At 55.0% G+C, this 20,405-nt stretch overlaps 1 protein-coding gene across 4 annotated transcripts in view; it reads right to left on the reverse strand.

The window, feature by feature from the left end:
* TRIM36 (tripartite motif containing 36) overlaps positions 1-20,405 on the reverse strand; it is a 43,205-nt gene that overhangs the window by 13,664 nt on the left and 9,136 nt on the right. For 2 of the 4 annotated variants that reach the window (XM_051843332.3, XM_051843335.3), the window contains exons 2-8: positions 19,297-19,531; positions 11,426-11,446; positions 10,434-10,759; positions 9,573-9,719; positions 2,916-3,011; positions 1,330-1,583; positions 1,098-1,222 (exon numbers count right to left, since the gene is read on the reverse strand). In XM_051843332.3, the coding sequence (XP_051699292.3) occupies positions 1,098-1,222; positions 1,330-1,583; positions 2,916-3,011; positions 9,573-9,719; positions 10,434-10,759; positions 11,426-11,446; positions 19,297-19,531 (1,204 nt within the window). The remainder of the gene's footprint in view (positions 1-1,097; positions 1,223-1,329; positions 1,584-2,915; positions 3,012-9,572; positions 9,720-10,433; positions 10,760-11,425; positions 11,447-19,296; positions 19,532-20,405) is intronic. The other 2 variants (XM_051843333.3, XM_051843336.3) reach the window with 1 other exon arrangement.

Here is a 20,405-nt window from a genome sequence, read left to right on the forward strand (position 1 = left end):
ACGTTCTTGTGGAGAGTGACCCCTGAAGTGAGCAGTGCGGCTGGCCCTACAGGTTCCCTGGCCACAGGCTCAGGAAGAAGTGACCACCTCCCAACAACAGACTGGAGCCCGCTCTGCGGTCACACAGCACCGCTGACCAGCCAAAGGAGGGCCGTGAGCACTCCGGACAACCAGGGAGCTGCACGTGAGTGGACCACGCGCCTGTCGGCCTCAGCTGCCATCCCCAAGGCCCGTTCCCCGGGCCCCGCGGAGTCTGGGCACCGACACAAGCTGAGGGCCGGGGCTGGCCTGCAGGGCACTGGGTGGGCAGACCCAGGCCTGGGGGCTTCTCCAGCTACCTGGCACTTGCAGGCTCCGGCTGCTGTGTAGACCCGGAGAGGCGCACAGAACCCTCGTGAAGATACGCCTGAGCCGGCTCTCGCCCGCAGCTTCCATCTCCACCCTGGAGACGCTCACACCGTGCCCAGGGCAGCACGGGCAGAGGTTCCGCACGGCCGTGCCCACGACAGAGAAAATCCAGAAACAAGCCTCCTCGCAGGGAGAGGATTCACTTACGAAACGCCCCAAACAGCTCGAGGAGGGCTCTAGACCAGAGCCGCAGGTGCTAGCTAGTACTTACCTTAAATGTTTGAGAAGCAACTTATAAAAAGGACACATCTAACCCAACACGATGTACGCAGTGTTGAAAAGCACACAACCCAACAGGACACAGCCTCTGCACGTAAGAACACAGTCACGAAGGCCACTACTCGGCAGAGTGGTGAGGACGAGCTGGGCGCGGGGCACCAAACATCAGGGTGCCGGGCTCGGCCCCGGCCCTGCTGCTGACCCAGCTTCCTGTGCTGCCCACCTGGGAGGCAGCGGTCCTGGCTCCAGTTCCTCGGTCCCCGCCACCCATGTGGAGACCTGGTTTCGGTTCCTGGCTCCCGGTTTCAGCCACCACCACGCCCGGGGCTACTGAGAAGATGTGGGAAGTGAACCAGGGCAGGAGCACTCCAGCTGCCCCTAAAATCAATTAAACGGAACACGGCGGCCCCGGGCAACCGGGGTGCTGCTTCTCCCACCACGCACGCCGCTGTGCCTTCGCCGAGACTCACCGCTGGAGAAGAAGGACAGCTCTCCGAGCAGCTCTGTTTGCTTCGATGTGTTAACAACAAAGTCTTCAAAAGAGGTCTGAGCCGCAGGCCGGAAGCTCTTCAAAGACTCAGTAGCTTTCTGTATCCTGCAGACAGACCCACGTCATGTCAAAGTGACTCTTCACAGACACACCAGACCAAGCACCCGCTCACGCCAAGCCGAAGCACGCCGCCCGCGGGCCCCTGCGCATACCTGAGGTGCAGCTGCTTGGCCGTCTGCACGAAGCAGGACTGGTCGGTCTCCTTGAGCACCTCCTGGGCGTAGCCCACCAGCCCGCTGTTCTCCAGGAGGCCCTGGTACTCCTCCACTTGGCTCTGAAACTTGTCCAACCGCAGCTTCTTGGAGGTGTCGATGGCCTTCAGGACAGACGACTTCCTCTCTTCTAGAACCTCAAAGAGCTTCTCAAAGTGTGTGACTGCTTCTTCTTTAGCCCGCTCTCCATTGCACTGCAGCAAAGCAAACCACACCTCACTTCAGCGCCCCAAAAATCCTGCAGAGTGACTGCCCACGTGACGACAGAACGACCAAGTTCAACAGAAGAGAGAGAGAAGTGGCAATGGTCTGACAGCCACGACGCCCTACACTGGCTCACGGCTCCCAGAGTGATCGCGAGCGGCATTCTGGACTTTGTTTCAGACGAGAGAAGCAAAGCCAGGAAAAACACGCGGATCTGAAAGTAGCCCCCCCCCCTGCATCTCAAACGCCGTGACTTAGTTTCTCCTTTTCTCATCGAGGCCCAGCGCTCAGCGTGGAAGTGCACAGAGCAGCGATCCTGCCATGCACGCCCACGTGGCCCGCCGGCAGCCCGACCCAGGCACACCCCCGCAGCCCTGCCGCCTTTCCAGACCCTGAAGCCCTCCGCAGGGATGGCGACAGCTCCACCTTCTGTGACGCCGTGCTACCAGTGTCGGCATCATCACACAGGATGCGCTCGCCTGTGTCTGGCCCCTTCTCTCAACATCGGGGCCAGGCTGAGCTCACAGACGCCTGCACTGCACAGCACCCATTCTGCTGTTTCACTGCCCTGGGTGTCTGCACACCTCCACTCAGCAGTCATGACAAACAGCACAGCCACAGACACTCTAATACCTATCTTTTCCTAAAGGTAATCCAGGAACACCTGGAAGTTTAAATAAACCTGGCCTTATCCACATACAGTCCATTTTCCAAAAGCTGTGTCACTTTTAAAACGACAGGTAATCCAGGTGGGCATTTAGCCCAGTGGGTAAGATGTGGGCTAGTCCCACACTGCAGTATCTGGGTTCGACCCCCAGTCCTGGCTCCCAATTCCAGCTTCGGGCACCCTGGGAGGCAGCGGATCCTGACTTGAGTATCTAGGTCTCCACCACCCACGTGGGAGACTCGGAATGAGTTCCTGGCTCCTGGCTTCACAGCCTGGCCTAGCCCTGGCCATTGCAAAACATGCGGGGAATGACCCAGTAAATGGAAAATCTCTGTCTCTTTTTCTCTGTTTGCCTCTCTACTTCTCCAATGAACATAAATAATTTAAAAATAAAACACACACAATTTAAAAGTGATCATGACCCAGATCTCACTGCTGGTGAGCCCGTGACTTCCACACACTCATGAAGAGCTGGCCTGGCCGTCATCCTGTCCCCACTGCGCCTGCTCTCGGTCCCCGCTGCCAGCCACAGCCCAGGCGGCACAGCACTCCAGCCCATCATCACACACCTCCCCCCAGCGCGAGGCCCTGCACAGGTCGCGTGACGAGCGGAGCAGGGAGACGTGGGAAACCCGCGAGCCTCTCGGGCACTCACCTCTGTTTCCTTCATCAACAAGTTCAGCTCAGAAATCTGACTCTTCACCTGGCTCTCCTTACCAATGAGATAGTCGATGTCCTTGGACAGCTTTTCCTGCGGACACAAACGGACAGGAGGAGGAGTTCAGCGAGCCCCCGCAGGTACGTGGTTGACGACACAGCACTGGGCCCTTCCACAGCCTGTGAGCAACATGGTGGGGACCGGCCTCGGGCACCGGGGCCCAAGGACACGGGGAAGACGGGCAACAGGCTGGAAAGTAGGAAGAGGTAGCGCCGCCGAGACGAGGGCCACTCTGCGGTTCCAGTCTCACCCCCACGCCCTTCCTTCCTCCCGAGGCGCTGGGAGTCACCCTCGGACGCCATCACTGTCCCCTCGCACTCGCACGCAGCGTGCAGGGACGGCCACAAAGGGCCCAGCCCCACAGCCACTGACGAATCGCACGAGGACGAGACAGATGCTGAGGTCGGGCGGTGTTCTACGCACGTGCCTGCTGTCATGCTGGTCACTCCAGGCTGGCCCAAACGACACTCTGTGGCCGACCAGTGGAGTCTGAAACCCTAGTGAACGTGCTGAGGCGCCGTGGGAAAGCCGCAAGGGACAAAGGCACTCAGGGTCCAAGGACAGTGAGGAGTCGGGAAAACTCGTCCCCCGCGGCAGCCTCACAGGACGTGGGGAACGAAGAGGGGGCAAGGAGACAAGAGGACGGGGCCTCTGCGGCCCACACCACCTTCCTCCTCCTCGCCAGCCCAGCGCAGCCTGTGCAAAGCCAGAGCGGCGGGGCAGGGCAGCTCCCAGCCACTTGAGAGGAACAGCCCGAAGTCACCTCACCGTAGGGACAGAGGAACGAGACTTCCGAGCCCTGGAGGTGCCAAGGGCAGGGACACACAGGACCTGTGTGGTAACCCAGCCCTGCATGGATGAGGACAGCGAGGCTCCGACACCAAGCGCCTGGTGGGCAGGAGGGGAGGAGAGCCGTGCTGCCACCCCTCGCCACAAGGGAGGCGATGGTGTCTCCCCTCCAGCTCCCCCAGCCTTGTCCCCCACTAGCTGCAGGCCAGGGGTCGCTTTTAACCATAGTAGCAAAGACAGGGGTAGGCCATTCAAACCCAACCAAGAGGGTGGGTGTTGAGCCTCGGGGTTGGGATCCCCACATCCCACAATGGAGGGCGTAGGTCCAGCTCCTGGTTCTGGCTTCCTGCTGGTGCCACCATGAGGAGGCAGCGATTGACGGCACAAGTAACCCGATCCCTGCCACCCGCGTGGGAGACCCAGATGCAGTTCTGGGGTCCTGCCCTCGACCCGGCCAAGCCTTAGCCACTGTGGGTGTCAGGTGTGAGTCAGTGCACGGGGCCTCTCTCTCTCCATGTGTCCTTCCGTCTCAGTCTCTCCCCCACCACCACCAGCCTTTCAAATAAATAATTTTTAAAAACAACTAAAGGAAAATGCTAGTTCTAGAGCTGACAAGAAAGTACAGCAGACAGCCCAAGATGAGCTGACCACAAGAGGAAGGGGGAGAGAAAGAAGACAGAACCCAGAAACCCGGTCCAAGAGCAACCTCGTCTGCTCCCGGTGAGTTTTAACGCTTGGACCAAGTCTCCTGCCCACTGCAGCCTTTATGTGACTTGGCTCTGGCCTGAAAGACGAGACCCAGCTTAACCCAGACCCCGTGGTTCCGCTCACGGCTGCACCGCACACGGATCCCCGGTGCCGAGGTGGCGGAGGCTGCGGCCGCGGGGAGCACCCATTCTGGGGGAGAATTCCAAATCCTCCGGCTCACCTGGGGCCACAGTGCTCGTGGAAGCAGCCGGAGGCCACTCACTCAGCCTGGGAGCTGCTCTCGCCACAGCAGCTCCCAAACGCCGGTCCCGGCACCATCCACAGGGCCCCAGGCTCCGTGAAGGGGGCAGGGCCAGTGTGGGCACTGCCCACGCGCCCAGGGGACGCCCCCCAGCCAGCCAAGGCTGGGACCCAGTGCTTCCCTGACCACGGTGCCAAAGAAACATCTGAACCAACAAAGCAAGAGAGAAGACAGACAGGAAGGGAGAGAAATGCGCCCAGCAATTGCCCGGGTATGCCCCCCATGAGAACAGCAGGCGGGGTCAGCTCTGCTCTGCCTCTGCAGACACTCGGAATACGACGGTAGCAAGGACAGGTGCACAATGGCCCGTTTTAGTCAAGCGCCATATTATTTCAGCAAATGTGACAACACCATTCAAGTCAAATTCCACCAAAAGCGGAAATCATCAAAAATCAGCAGAAGACAAAACTAGCTGAAGCTCCCAGGAAACACTCCTTAGTAAAACGTCGCCAACTACTGCAGAGAGCAATTTCTACCCCATCGCATAGTGGAAGCCATCACACGAGAAGAGCCAACAACCAACGCCAGGACAGTCGTAGCAGAAGAAAATCCCAGAAATTCCACTGTCACCCCAAGAAGGGGGCGTGGCCTTGAGGTGTGGCCCCAGTGGGTGGGCAGACCCACCTGCCACCCCATCCATGCGTCCGAGCTGGTCGGGGGACAGGGAAGTGGGTTCCCTGTAGAGGACCATGGGAAGAAAGCTTCCCTCCTGTCTGTTCCGGGAGTGAGGGAAGCAAGCAAAGGCCGGGAGGAGAGAGAGCAGCTCTCCTGCAGACAGACGCACACAATGGGGTGTGTGTCTGTGTGTGTGTGTCTGTGTGTGTATGTGTGTCTGTGTGTGTATGTGTCTGTGTGTGTATGTATGTGTGTGTCTGTGTGTCTGTGTGTGTATGTGTGTATGTATGTGTCTGTGTGCATGTGTATGTGTGTATGTGTGTATGTGTGTCTATGTGTATGTATGTGTGTATGTGTGTATGTATGTGTGTATGCATGTGTCTGTGTGTCTGTGTGTATGTATGTGTGTGTCTGTGTCTGTGTGTGTCTGTGTATGTCTGTGTATGTGTATATGTGTATGTATGTGTGTCTGTGTGTGTATGTATGTGTGTCTGTGTGTGTATGTATGTGTGTGTCTGTGTGTATGTATGTGTGTGTCTCTGTGTGTATGTGTGTGTCTTCATGTGTGTATGTGTGTATGTGTGTGTTTATGTGTGTGTATGTGTCTATATGTGTGTCTGTGTGTATGTGTGTATGTGTGTGTATGTATGTGTGTCTGTGTGTGTATGTATGTGTGTGTCTGTGTGTATGTATGTGTGTGTCTCTGTGTGTATGTGTGTGTCTTCATGTGTGTATGTGTGTCTGTGTGTGTTTATGTGTGTGTATGTGTCTATATGTGTGTCTGTGTGTATGTGTGTGTGTCTGTGTGTATATGTGTGTCTGTGTGTATGTGTATGTCTGTGTGTCTGTGTGTGTATGTGTATGTGTGTGTATGTGTGTCTGTGTTGCGTGTCTGTGTGTGTGTGTGTGTGTGTGTGCGTGTCTGCACACCGACACAGGCAGAGGCTGCTGTATGGAAGGAAGAAAACAACCCAGGCCTCACGTAACCAAGACAGAAACCAACAGTGGGATCAGCCCTCCAGCCCAGCTTAATGCCTCAGGCCAGTTCACCCACCATGCAAGCACTTTCCAGAAGTCACAGGGCAGACACAGCGACACGGCCACCTGCGCTGGACACAGCCACCAGCACTGGACACGGCCACCTGCACTGGGCACACCCATCTGCACTGGGCATAGCCACCTGCACTGGACATGCCCACCTGCACTGGGCACACCCACCTGCACTGGGCATAGCCACCTGCACTGGACACGCCCACCTGCACTGGACACAGCCACCTGCACTGGACACGGCCACCTGCACTGGACACAGCCACCTGCACTGGACACGGCCACCTATACTAGGGCACAGGTACCTACCTGCACTGGACACACCCATCTGCACTGGGACATGGCCACCTGTGCTGGACACAGCCACCTGCACTATGGCACATCCACCTGCACTGGACACAGCCACCTGCACTATGGCACATCCACCTGCACTGAACACGGCCACCTGCACTGGGCACAGCCACTTGCACTGGACACATCCACCTGCACTGGACACGGCCACCTGCACTGGGCACAGCCACTTGCACTGGACACGGCCACCTGCACTGGACACGCCCACCTGCACTGGGCATGGCCACCTGCACTGGACACGCCCACCTGCACTGGACACAGCCACCTGCACTGGACACGGCCACCTGCACTGGACACGGCCACCTATACTAGGGCACAGGTACCTGCACTGGACACAGCCACCTGCACTATGGCACATCCACCTGCACTGGACACAGCCACCTGCACTATGGCACATCCACCTGCACTGGACACAGCCACCTGCACTATGGCACATCCACCTGCACTGAACACGGCCACCTGCACTGGGCACAGCCACTTGCACTGGACACATCCACCTGCACTGGACACGCCCACCTGCACTGGGCATGGCCACCTGCACTGGGCACAGCCACTTGCACTGGACACATCCACCTGCACTGGACACGCCCACCTGCACTGGGCATGGCCACCTGCACTGGGCACAGCCACTTGCACTGGACACATCCACCTGCACTGGACACGCCCACCTGCACTGGGCATGGCCACCTGCACTGGACACAGCCACCTGCACTGGACACAGCCACCTGCACTGGACACGGCCACCTGCACTGGCACGACCACCTGTACTGGGGCACAGGCACCTGCACTGGACATGGCCACCTGCACTGGACAAAGCCACCTGCACTGGACACAGCCAGCTACACTGGGCACAGTTCCCTGCACTGGAAGTCAGCCCGCAATGGGCAGAGGAAATCCAGCCCCGCCTCAGCAGTGCCAGCACACAGTGGAGCTTCCTCGATGCCCACTGCCCCTCTCTACTTCCAAAACTCAAGGGACCAAAAGCAGAAGAAAGGATCCTACAAACCACCTCATGTACCCTGAAATACAAGGACAAAGGAAGGAGATCCGCTTGCTACTTTTGTTGTAGGGAGGCTGTTCCCTCAGTAAAAAGTAAGTGAACTGAAAGGTGCATCTGGAGTCTATTTTTAACAGCCTGAAACATACATGAAAGAAATTAATGCAGGACACAAAAGACAGCTTAAGGGTATCCTACATCAAAGACTTCCCCATGAGAGAAGGTTCCGGACAGCTTGTAGGAGATGTGCCTACCTACAGAGGTCTGGGGCATGCTGTGGGGGCCTGCGAAAGAGCAGACTGTTTCCTCCGCACACCCTGCAGGTAACTTAGGCTCCGGCAAGCTGCCCGGGGCCAGGAAAAGAATCGCCCAGGAAGATCAGAGAAGCCAGTCCAGGAGCTCGCACAGGGCCGGGAGCAGTGCCTGCTCCACCAGCCAGACCAACAAAACACACACAAAGTCTAAGCTCATGGGGCATCTGGAACACTCACCAAGGGACCCCACACCTGCTGAAGGTGGCTCCCGAACTCGGAGCTGCTCTGCCCTGTTAATGGGGCTTTAAAGCAGGACCCAGAAGAAACCAAGTGTTTCCAAGTGCAAGCAGAGCCTCTGCCGAGGGAGAAAACTGTCGGGCACCCACCAAGGTCAAAGCCACGGCACCCAGCAGCGAGTGACACTGACAGGTTAGCAGAGCAGCAGGGAAACGCAAAAACGAGAATAAAAATCGATCCCAACTGGCCTCGCCCGTAACGACACAGATGAGAAAGGGAGCAGACAAGAACAACGAAGGCTGTACAGATTTCCGAGAGCTCTGGCTCCCGGTGTTCACAGCAGAGAGGAGCCTGGGCACGACAGAGACCTAGGAGCCCGAATGCATACACGTGGTTGGAAACAGGAAGGTAACAGAATGAATTATACCACTGCCTACTTTGCGGTGATTATCAGACTTCCAAGTTGTGAAAGTTGTAAAGCTGACAGACAGGGTGGGCGTCTGGTCTACTGCTTAGGACGCCCACACCCAGGTGCTGGCCACTGAATTTTGGAATTTTAAGTGGGTCACGTATCAAGTTACCAGACAGAGGCAGGCACTGGGCAGATCAGACGCCTGGCTTTGATAACTGCCTCTGGCTCCTGATGCACACTCCCTGAGGCATGGGAACTGGGCCCTGCCACCCACGCGGGAGACACGGCTGGGGTTCCTGGCTCCTGGCTTCACCCAAGCAACACACGTATCTGGCGAATGGACCAGCAGATGTGAGCTCTGTGTGTGTGTGTGTGTGTGCACAGCCTCCACCCTTATGGATCCCTCTGTCTCTCGCACAGATGCACAAAGACCAAAAATAAAGTTAACAGAAAGGAAATAATTCAGGTTTAGCTGGCAACGTTTATAATAGCTCTATAGGCAAGACCCAAGAATCGTGTGTCTCCTAATAGCTACAGTCATTCATACACACAAACTCCACACCACAGGCACTGGGCTCACCTGGGAGTCCCGGCAAAGGGTCCCCTCCCTGCCCTCTTCCTCCCCCTACCCTCTCTTCCTTGGGCTTCGGAACCAGCGCAGCATGGACTCCAGCGTGCACTGGGCAGTATCAGCACCCCCAAAGAATTGTGGGCCGGACACTATCAGTAGACCCCTGAAGAATACGTTACGTTGTGAACTTGCTTCAGTAAAAAGATCACATGACAGACCATGATCTCATCAATAGAAACTTGGACACATTAAGTCATTAAAAAAAAAAAAAAAAAAACTCAAAACCCAGTTGCCCAGACCAGCAGGTCCCACCTTGAGGGTCTTGTAGGCACTGCTCATGGTGGTGACGCGGTGGTTGGCGTGGCTGCCACCCAACTTGCAGAGATGGCACACGGGCCGCCGGCACAGTTCACAGTACATGTTGATTCTCTCCGTTTCATGCTCTGGGCACATCAAAATCTGCCGGATGAAGAACGACAGTGTGATCTGGGTTCCAGGTAATCAGGTACAGTCTGCCGAGAAAGATGCTTGCTACATCTCCTGAAATTCCGCTAAATCAGAATGAGCTGTTCTGTCAGCCTGAGCCCCACTGGCCATAAACGCGTAGATGCTATCTCCTCTCATCTGTCGATAAGAAAGTCAAAGTCTCATTGCTATTAGACAGAGCAGAACACCCGACCAAGCCAGAGAGGCCGTCTGACCGCAGTGACGTGGCACATCTTACCGCTCACGGTCAATACTTCTATGAGGTATCCTAAGATAGGAGAACCTGTGACCTCACCACACTTAGTTAGAAGGAAACCAGGAAATCCTTCAACCAATTGCCTGCGATGATTCTTACTTATCCACAGCACACTTTCAGCTAACTTAACAACATCAGAAAAACCGTTTCCCAGCCAATTCTTCTGGGCAGATATGGGCTTTAGCACAACAGCACACGGAAGGTGGCGACCCTGTCCATTCCGGAGGACGTGCAAGATGACCCGACCTTTGCCTGGTGCTCAGTCATCGCTAGAGACACGCATTCAGCTGCTGCGTCCCCCTGGACGGGGACGGATCGAGCCACAGTCTTGCCTCTAAGCTGCTGGGACGCTGAGCCCTGCGCTAAGTGCCTCCCGCACTTCCAGCCCCCTGGAGCTGCCCGTCCTCTCACGCCCGCAGGCTGGCGCTCACCTTGGGTCTGAAGTTCGTGGTGGGGCCCACGTACTCGTGCTGAGCCTTCACGGTGCCCCAGGGGTGGTAGATCTTGAAGCACTCATTGCAGTAGCTGGCACTGCAGTCCATGCAGCTCTTGGTGGACTCCTGTGGGGGAGGCTTGCAGAGGTCACACATGATGGCCGTGGCCGCCCGCGCTGCCTGCCGGTATCTCTCGACGATGGTTTCCAACGTGAAATTGCGAAACAGACCGCTGATCCCTCGTTCTCCGAGATCCACGTCGTGCTCACAGCCAGGACAAGGAAAAGAAGTCGTCCTAGGGGTCAAGGAATTGCGCTTCCAGCCTGTGTAATCAGTAAGCCCTCGTTTAATCACGGAAGCAGGACAACAGCCGGCGTGCAGGGGCGTGAAGAGGGAAGGCAGCATCGACAGACACACCCCACGGTGGCTCCAGGACCACCGCTCACCTTCCCGAAAGGCTTGGAATGATGGCTGCCTCTTAGGAACACAAAAGACAAGCCCAAGCTGCCACGCGGTTACCCACTCCGAGAGAAAAGGCAGACCCCGTATGAAAGCCGCACTGATCACAGATACAGAGACGTAACCAATACTACACGGGGCCGGGATCTTTCCAAGCTGCACAGGGAACGCGTGCAGTCACACAGCCCCGTCCCAGGGCCTCAGCTGATGGAGAGGAGCCGAGCTGGCACAGGGAACGGCAGGCAACCGCACCGGGGCCCACGGGCAGCCTCCAGGCGAGGCCAGGAGGGAGCTGGAACTGTGTTCCAAATTCCCTGGCAGAAATACAGGCCCATTTTCTGGTTAAAAATCAGACTGACACGGGAGCATGTGACTGCGGGGTTTGTAAGAACCACAGGGTTCCCCGGTGTAGTATTGTTTTATCTGGAAACACGGAAAAGGGAGGCTCATTCGGGACCCGAGCGCCAGCCACAGAAGAGTGAAAAATGCATTCCTAGACCCAGAATTTAGTAACGTGAAGAAGGACCAACCATTGAGCATCTTCTTATAACCTGAAAGAAAGAACCATCAATATTACTGAATTCAGCAGGCCAAAGGTTGCCCAAACAGTATTATGAGTAACTTTACACTAACGTCCTACACCCAGTGACCTTCAGCAGCCTGTTCTTATTCAGTCCCAACACCAGGATCTCAATTCCAGGAAACCAAGGTGTAAGAGGCCTGCCTCACTGGCCCTGGGGAACCCAGGGCTCTCACTAACAGTGGAGCAGGCACGCGACACCTCCTCCTGTCATCCTTAACTCCGGGAGCAGGTAGCCTGGGCTGCCCACAGCGTGACTCCCTTCATGAAAACAAACTCCTTAACCCCCAGCTCCGGTTCAGGCTGCCATGAAGCCAGGACCGAGAACGAATGGATAAACTCAGCACCGCACATTCAGCTAACTCACAGACACGCTGACGTGGGCTTCGCAGACGACTGGCGCCATTCAACAGAACGTCCTAACAGGTCTAGCGTGATACGCAGCTGCTGAAACCCGGCGGTCGGCCCACAAAGCCACGTCCGTGCGGGGGTGCTACAGCATGCTACGTGGAGGGCATGGGGACCCCAAAGCGACTTAGCCATGCAGAATGCTACCAGCCTCTTCACTTAAAGGTATCTCAATCTTTACATTTTTTTAAGAATTAATGCATACAAAAATTCTGACTTATAAAGTCTTGAAAACTGTTCATAAAGCACATTCACAATCGTAATCACTCTAGAAACATGCGCTTCAGGCCAGGATGTTTCACACCACAGCAGGCAGAGGCAACCAAATAGGCAGCAAAGCTACTTCCAAAACACATGCTAAGTCAACTCCATTCAGTGAAAACAAGCCAAACAGCTCCCAAAGTGCAGTGGTCAAGTTGAAACAACGGAAATTCACAAGTAATTGGGGCTCCCACACAGGAACTAGGGGACGGAAATTTACATGAATGAACAACTCATCTCAAAAGCCAATGATTAAAAAAAAATAGGTTAGGACTGGTGAGCTGAAGACTGCGATCAATCAGTAATGTGATGAAACGAACTGAAACCATGACAGCAGAGTCATGCTCCAACATGCACCCCGCGGACACTGCCTTGGGATTCCACGTTCAAAAATTCCAAAAAAAATGCTTCATCCTTTTCCTGCACAACTCGGTTAACTGACTTTCCCAGGCGAAATGCAAGGTATAGAGCCTCACAATACACTTCTCGAATCAGATAGAACGTTAAATCAAGATTTAACATTTAAATCAATAATTTTTCACATAAATTCTTCAAACAGCTACCTTGGGTATGTTTCTACACAGATCTTGAAGGCTCTGAAGATTATCTTCTGAATGCTAAAGAACATATTTTAGTTCATCTACTACATTTCTACCCTTGTTTTCAGAAAAACAAACAACAGAATCTACATTCAGAGAAAACACATCTGGGAAACAAACTTAATAAAAAAAAAAAAAAGAAAAAACAAAGGAGAGCTAGGAATAAAGCTAACAGTCAACTGTAGAAATTCCCACGGGGTAGTACCGCTCCGCAGCATGGCCTAAAGAGAAGCGAAGACGGCTTGGAAACCATGTGGGCCGAGACTGCAACTCCACGCCAAGCTGCACGTGTGGGGCCAACGCTGCTCTCACTACGTGAGCACTGTCACCTCGTACGCGATTCTGTTCTCCGTGTGCCTTTCAAGACGGACCAGCCAGCAAGCAGAGCCACAACACGACTCTAGAACGAAGACTCCACGTACTTTCAAAGTGATGGAAAGCAAATCTCCCTCAGCTTCTGGTACTACGTGTTCCCATGTAGGTACCAAACAGAAAAAAGAGCACTTTAAACCCGGAGAAGAGAGCCATCCAGGGCCGGCCTTCTGTCGGAATGTGTTAACGTGAAATACCAGCATCCCATATGGACACTGGTTCAGGTCCTGGCTGCTCCACTTCCGATCCAGCTCCCAGCTAAGGCGCCTGAGAAAGCAGCAGCAGATGGCCCACACGGACACTCGGACAAAGCTCCTGGCTCCTGGCTTCAGCCTGGCCCAGCCCTGGCCATTGCGGCCATCTAGGGGAATGAACCAGCAGATGGAAGGTCTCTCTCTTCCCTCCTCCCTCTCTCTCTCTGTCTTTAACTCTGCCTTTCAAATAGATATTAAAAAAAAAAAAAAGTAGAGACTCATCCATCACCATCAGGCTGCTAACCTCAGCCTCTCTCTGGCTACACGCACGCACCGCGACACTGAGCCACGGGGGCCCTCAGGCGGGCTTCTGCGTGTGGCAGGAGCTGCACCTGTCACGTCTCTTTCAGTACATTCTGACCACCTTTCTTAAAGCCGCCTGCTGCCGTCCCTCCTGCTGCGTGCTGCGGCCCACACTTCCTGTCCTGGGACTCCCGCTGACCGCAGGACGCGGCCCCCAGCGGGCCCACAGGAGGCAGCAAGGTCGGCAGAAAAGGGATGATGTGCAGCGCTCGCCACCCTCCCGCAAAACTGGGGGCGCCACCAGCATGCCACAGAGGGCGCCCATCTCACTGTGAGGTCCACTGGAGTGAGACCTACACAAGGAGGTGCGTCACTGACCCACAAGTGGACAAGACCTTGGGGCTAAAACCCCGGTGTCCAGCTTCAACAAAACACTGATGGGCGCAGAAAGACACAGTGCACCTCAGGCGAAGACCACGCTGCTAACTGCACTTTGCACCCAGCGTTTCAGTGCCTAACACACCTGCCTCACTGAGACTTGCCAAGGCAGGGAAGCCTCGCTCCACCAAGGAAGCAGAAAGGATTTTTGAGGAATGCTGCATTTTTTTAAAAAAGGGAGTATACATCATTTTCTTCAAAAATGTCTTGTCAGATAGAGTGACAAGATGCAGACACAAATCCCCCGTGTCCGGCTGCCCTTCCGCTCACGCAGCCCCGCGTGTTGGCTCTGAGTGACCCTGAAGACTTGACCACTGCCATCCAGAGGCTCACGCCCGCCAGGCTGCCTACGGGAGGTCCAGCACCACCCACCCCGCCTGCCCCCTGGCCCCGGCTGCCAAAGCACAAACACAGCGTCTACCTCTCCACCCCAGAGATCTCCGCTGGGAGGCTGCGGACAATGAACAGAGAGCTGCATTCAGATTCTCTTTCAAAGAGAAGATTCACACTGGTTAACAGAAGAGAAAGCCGCGGCTGTCCGCCACCTAACACGACGACAGAGCGAACAGCAACGGTGAGCCCCTCCTGGTACACGTGGGGCTCCCAAGCCAGCCTCGCGTATCCGCCAGCTGGGATCCATCACCACGCAGCCGCTCCTGAGACCAGACGTGCTAATGTCGGGAATGAAAGTGAAATCAAGCATCTCCGTTTGCCTTTTTATTGACTTAAAAGCTGTAAATAAACATTGCTAAAGCTAACTGACAAGAAAATACAAAATGGGGGGGGGGGAGCTTGCACATAAATGACTGAAAATCATAAAGCAACCTAACCTCTACTCCGTGTACTGTGCTGTGATACTGTACTGCACTCGCAAGCCCCACTCTCCTTCTCCGTTGCTCTCTTGCTTTAAAAACCACATCGGGGCTGGCACTATGCCACAGCAGATAAAGCCGCGCCCTGCTACGTGGGCATCCCGAATGGGCGCTGGCTGGTATCCCTGCTGCTCCTCTTCCGGCTGCCTGCTAATGGCCTGGGAAATGCAGCAGAGAATGGCCCGGTGCTCCTGCCCCTGCACCCACATGTGGGAGATCCAGGGGAAGCTCCTGGCTATGGCCACTGTGGCCATCTGGGGAGTGAAGCAGCAGCTGGAAGATCTCTTTCTTGCTCTCTGTCTCTCTTTCTCTCTCTCTCTTTCTCTGCAACTCTGATTTTCAAATAAAAAAAATCTTTTAAAAAACCAAATGTCTAATGCAATGGCATCCAGGAGAAACACATGAGATAAAAGTATGACATAAGCAATTTTGAGTTTTCCAGCAGTCACATTTTAAAAATAAACTAGTGAAATCAATTGTAATAACATAAGTTATTTAACCCCCCATATCCAAAACACCATCATTTCAAGGTTTAATCAGTATCAGATTACAGGATATGTTAAGTCTTTTTTATGCTAACTTTAAAATCCACAGCTTGCTGACACTGAGGGCACATCTCCATAGTCACATGGCAGCCCAGGTCTAAAGAACTCTTTCTTAATCCAATTGCAAACAAATATTCACAATTCTACTGACCCCAATTGCTCAGAATAAGGTTTCTGAGGTCTTTCTCAGGACAGACCAAAAAAATGTTAAAGCAGCGTATTAGAAAGAGAAAGGGAGGGGGCGGTGCCCAGGCCTGGAAGGGTAAGCCTCCACCCGCAGCGCCGGCATCCCACCGGGCACCCGTCTGAGTCCCAGCTGCTCCACTTTCCATCTCTGCTGTGGCCTGCGAAAGCAGTGGAGGATGGCCCAAGTCCTTGGGCCTCTGCACCCGTGTGGGAGACCCGGAAGAAGCTCCTGGCTCCTCGCTTTGACCTGCCCTAGCCCCAGCCGTGGCAGCCATTTGGGAAGTAAATCAGCAGAGAGAAGATCCTCCCCCCTCCCCTTCCCCCGCCCCCCCCTTCAAATAAATAAATAAATCCGTAAAAAAAGAAAAAGAAAAGGAACACTACTACTCCTAAATCCATCACAAACAATTATAAGCAAATGTCCAATAAACGGAGGTAGGTAACAATGATCGCAATGCAATGAACTCTATTCACTTAGCACCGCTCATCCGGCCAAGCAGGGCAGCCCTAAACTGGCACTCATCTAATAAACGCTGCGTGCCTAGAGCAGTGCCCCTCTCCAGCTGCGTCTCCAGGTGCCGTACCTGTGTCTGTGCACCTGCTCTGTGTGGGCTCTTGGTGAACGCTGGGCTCTGACGAGCCCACCTCCCTGCACACCCTGCACACACTCAGCTACAAGGGCCACGGGACTTGTGCCTGAGTCCCCAGCACTGGCCGTGCCCAGCAAGCAGTGGGCACCTAAGTATTTGCTGCATGACTGGAAGTGGTGTTAGAGCACAGAGCTGCCAGGTGCCCATCCACGGCAGAAATCCCTCCCCTAGTACTGGCAGAAGTGGTCGCCCATCCACGGCTTAAAACAAACAGCACGCGTGTGGATGGCCCAAAAGCTGTTTGGGTCAGAACCAAAGATGCCCATCCTTTGAGGTTTCCAAACCGCTCAAATTAATCATTTAAAGAGATTTCACATAAAAACTGCCGTCAGGTTTTCATGAAAAGCCAGTGAATTCACAATCTGGTAGTCCTGGTCCCCCGCAGGAACTCGTCAGTGCCAAGTGGCTCCCTTCATCCAGGCACCCATGGCAGTCCCCACGGCCCCAAACCGCCCTGGGCCGTCTCCACCAGGGAGCCATAAAGGCAGCACGCAGCCGACCTTAGCTGAGCTAACAGGAGAATGAAATGCTTGCGTTTATCATCTCTGTATCAGAGAATGAACATGAGAGCGGGCTCCGCATTTACCGTGCCCAGTGCCTGCTTCACTAACGTGCCTGCCTGGCCCGTACAGCGCCTGACCTTGACACCTGACTCAGCATTCCAGTGACAGGCGCCATGCATTTAGGCAGCCCTTTCTTTGGACAGCCTCAGGAGCTGCTGTGTCAGTCTGCCTCCCCCCCCCCCGCCCGTGTACCCCCTGATCTGAACCCTCGAGAGGACTCCCAGGGGGCGCCTTTCTCCCCGGTCCACACAGCCTGCGGCCACTCCCGTCCAGGGACAGCAGTCTCAGCTCCTGCAAGTGTCCTGCACACAGCAGCGTCCCAGCACGCCACCAGCCCCCTCACAGTGCTCCTGAAGAGGAGCGGACTGCCTCCACCGCCCCATTTCTGACCCGCGTGGGGAAACGCAGGGAGAAGGAGCTCTCGCCCTGAGAAAGGCCTCTGCTGAACCCACGTGCACACGTCACGCCCTCTGTCTCCCTCGGAGCAGTGGCTTGTACTCTGCTATCTATTATGCACCTACAGGGTGCCACCCTACCTATGTTCCTGAAAACAGAAGCAGTTAACGTATGAGAGCAGCCCACGACCTGTGACTTCATGAAAAGACACGCGTGGGGCCGGCAGTGTGGCGCAGCAGGTTAATCCTCTGCCTGCGGCGCCCGCATCCCATACGGGCGCCGGTTCTAGTCCAGCTGCTCCTCTTCCCATCCAGCTCTCTGCTGTGGCCTGGGAAAGCAGCACAAGACGGCCCAAGTGCTCGGTCCCTGCACCCACATGGGAGACCCAGAAGAAGCTCCTGGCTCCTGGCTTTGGATCAGCCCAGCTCTGGCAACTGCAGCCATTTGGGGAGTGGAAGGAAGACCTTTCTCTCTGTCTCTCCCTTTTACTGTCTGTAACTCTACCTCTCAAATAAATAAAAAAAATATTTTTAAAAAAGACATGCGTGTGCAGTCTAATCATATGCAGAAATACCAGCTATTTGAGGCCAGCACTGCGGCGTAGCGGGTAAGCCACCGCCTGTGGTGCCGGCATCCCATATGGGCACCGATTTGAGTCCCAGCTGCTCCTCTTCCAATCCAGCTCTCTGCTGTGGCCTGCGAAAGCACTGAAAGATGGCCCAAGTCCTTGGGCCCCTGCACCCATGTGGGAGACCCGGAAGAAGCTCCTGGCTCCTGGCTTCAGATCGGCGCAGCTCCGGCTGTTGCAGCCAGCTAGGGAGTGAACCATCGGGTGGAAGACCTCTCTCTCTCTCTCTCTCTCTCTCTCTCTACCTCTGCCTCTCTGTAACTCTGCCTTTGAATTAAATAAATAAATCTTTAAAAAAAAAAATACTAGCACCTCACCAAATCTCTGCTTAATTGCTGTGCTACACAGTCACAGATAAAAAGTAAATTTTCCTCGGTCAGTCTACAAGGGTCCCCAGTGAGTCAGCGGGGTCAGAACGCCCAGTTTTACATGGTGGGGGCTTCAAGGAGCCTCTGCCTCTCTTCCCCTGCACGCGGAGCCTGCGGCGGGAAGAGCGGCAGTGGCGACCTCACAGCGAGCCTGGCCCTGCGCCCCCCTCACGCCCAGCGCTCCTGTTTGCTAATGCATACACTTTCTATGTGCAGCTGACCAGGACCGGCATTTCAAGAAAAATACATGTTTTAAAAACAGCACAGCATCACTGTTGAAGTAAATCTCCCCCACTCTCTGATGGAGCACAGACGCATCGCTCAACCAAAGTCACTCCTGTCCACCGAGGGGAAGAAGCCGACAGAGTGGACAGCAGAGTAAGTGAAAACCTCACACCCAAACCGGCCGAGCTGTAGCTCTGAGGCCGGGTCCCCAGGGCCACGCAGGCGGTGGCGTCTTCACGGAGGCCGTGGGGGCTGCCTTCCTGACCCCTCCTCCCCACCGACTGCAGCGCCAGGCTCTGGCCTGAATTTCCCCACTCCAATGATTTCAATCTAATTTTGGTCTCCATCAACCCTGCAGTGGCTATCAAACGAGAGCCACTCCTGCACGCTATTACAGCAGTCTGTCCTATCTATGATGCTCAAAAGCTCTGTTTTCAATAAATGGCTGAAGAAAATAAAGTCCTCGGATAGAACACAGTGTGATCGAGGAAGTCCTCCGACAGCTTGCTAGGACTAGCCATAATGTGGTCCCCGCCCGTGACTCTGCAGCATTTTACGTATGTGGATGTAAGCATTAAGGCAGCCCAGTATTCTATCACACCAAGACCATCCCAGAGTCAGAACACCCCGAAATACAGGTATCGAGGCGCTCAGCACACAGGAGGTGTTCAAGATCCAACAACAGGAGTCCATTCTGACACTGGCACAGGGCCAGGACCACTTACAACTCTAGTCCTAATCAAGTCTCCTGGAAAAAGTCACTGCCAAGACAACGAAAATGCCTTCCTCCCGCAGCCGGCTCCGCACACGTACCTGGCCTGCTGATTCGGTCGATCCTGTCCATGCTGGGGGAGGCCAGCCGGAGCCGGGGGCTGCTCTGGTTGGAGGTGTCGGAGCCCACATCATTGAGCCCGTCATCCAGCGACAGGAGCAGCTCCTTCACACACTTGTGACAAATGCTGTGCTGGCAGGGCAGGATCAGCGGGTGGGTGAACAGCTCCTTGCACGCCGGGCAAACGAGCTCCCTCTCGATATTCTTGATGGTGACCTTGGATCAGAGGAGAGCAGAGCATCAAAGGCCGTGGTGGGCGTGATGCCTGCGCGCGCCCCCGCGTCAGCAAGAAGCAGGGATCGGGCTGTTTCTGACGGCAAGTCCCTCTGCGCTGTGAAATTCTGTATCATCGACTGCCCGGCACCCAGTGTCGCAGTCTGTCCCTAAACTGGGTATTTACGAAATGAACTTCAACAGAAGGTCTCTGGGCACAGGAGACAGGAGAAGGGAAAGAAGTCTACGAGCAAAAATTAGCATAAGGTATTAGGCAGCTTATGTTCTATCAGAACCTAATGTCACTCAAAGCACGTGGAGCCTGAGTGAAATCCTGAGGGATTCGCTCGATTTTAAATGCGATTTTCAAAGACCGTGCGCCCATTGCACATGACTGACAAACAGGAACTGGGGAAACATCCAAGCCGGCCAGAACGCCCCTGGAATCCTGGGAGACAGGTCTGCAGCTGATGACCCGCCGGGTTCTCACTGCCTGAGTCTGCTTCACGGCTGCATCTGTGACAGCCGGACTCTCCTGAGAAGCACTACACGGACACACGGGCACCGTGCAAGCACGCGTGGACACAGGGTAAGCACGTGCAGGCACTTGTGAGCACACGTGGACACTTGTGAGCACGCATGGGCATTTGTAAGCACACGTATGGACACAGGGTAAGCACGTGCAGGCACTTGTGAGCATGCGTGGACACCTGTAAGCACACATGGACACTTGTGAGCATGCGTAGACACTTGTGAGCACACATGGACACTGTGTAAGCACACGTGGACACCGGGTAAGCACACGTGGACACTTGTGAGCACAGGCGGACACAGTGTGAGCACCCATGGACACTGTGTAAGCACACGTGGACACCGG

The sequence above is a fragment of the Oryctolagus cuniculus genome, chromosome 6 (genome assembly GCF_051225735.1).
Source record: "Oryctolagus cuniculus isolate XC-2025 breed Fujian yellow rabbit chromosome 6, ASM5122573v1, whole genome shotgun sequence".
NCBI lineage: Eukaryota > Metazoa > Chordata > Mammalia > Lagomorpha > Leporidae > Oryctolagus > Oryctolagus cuniculus.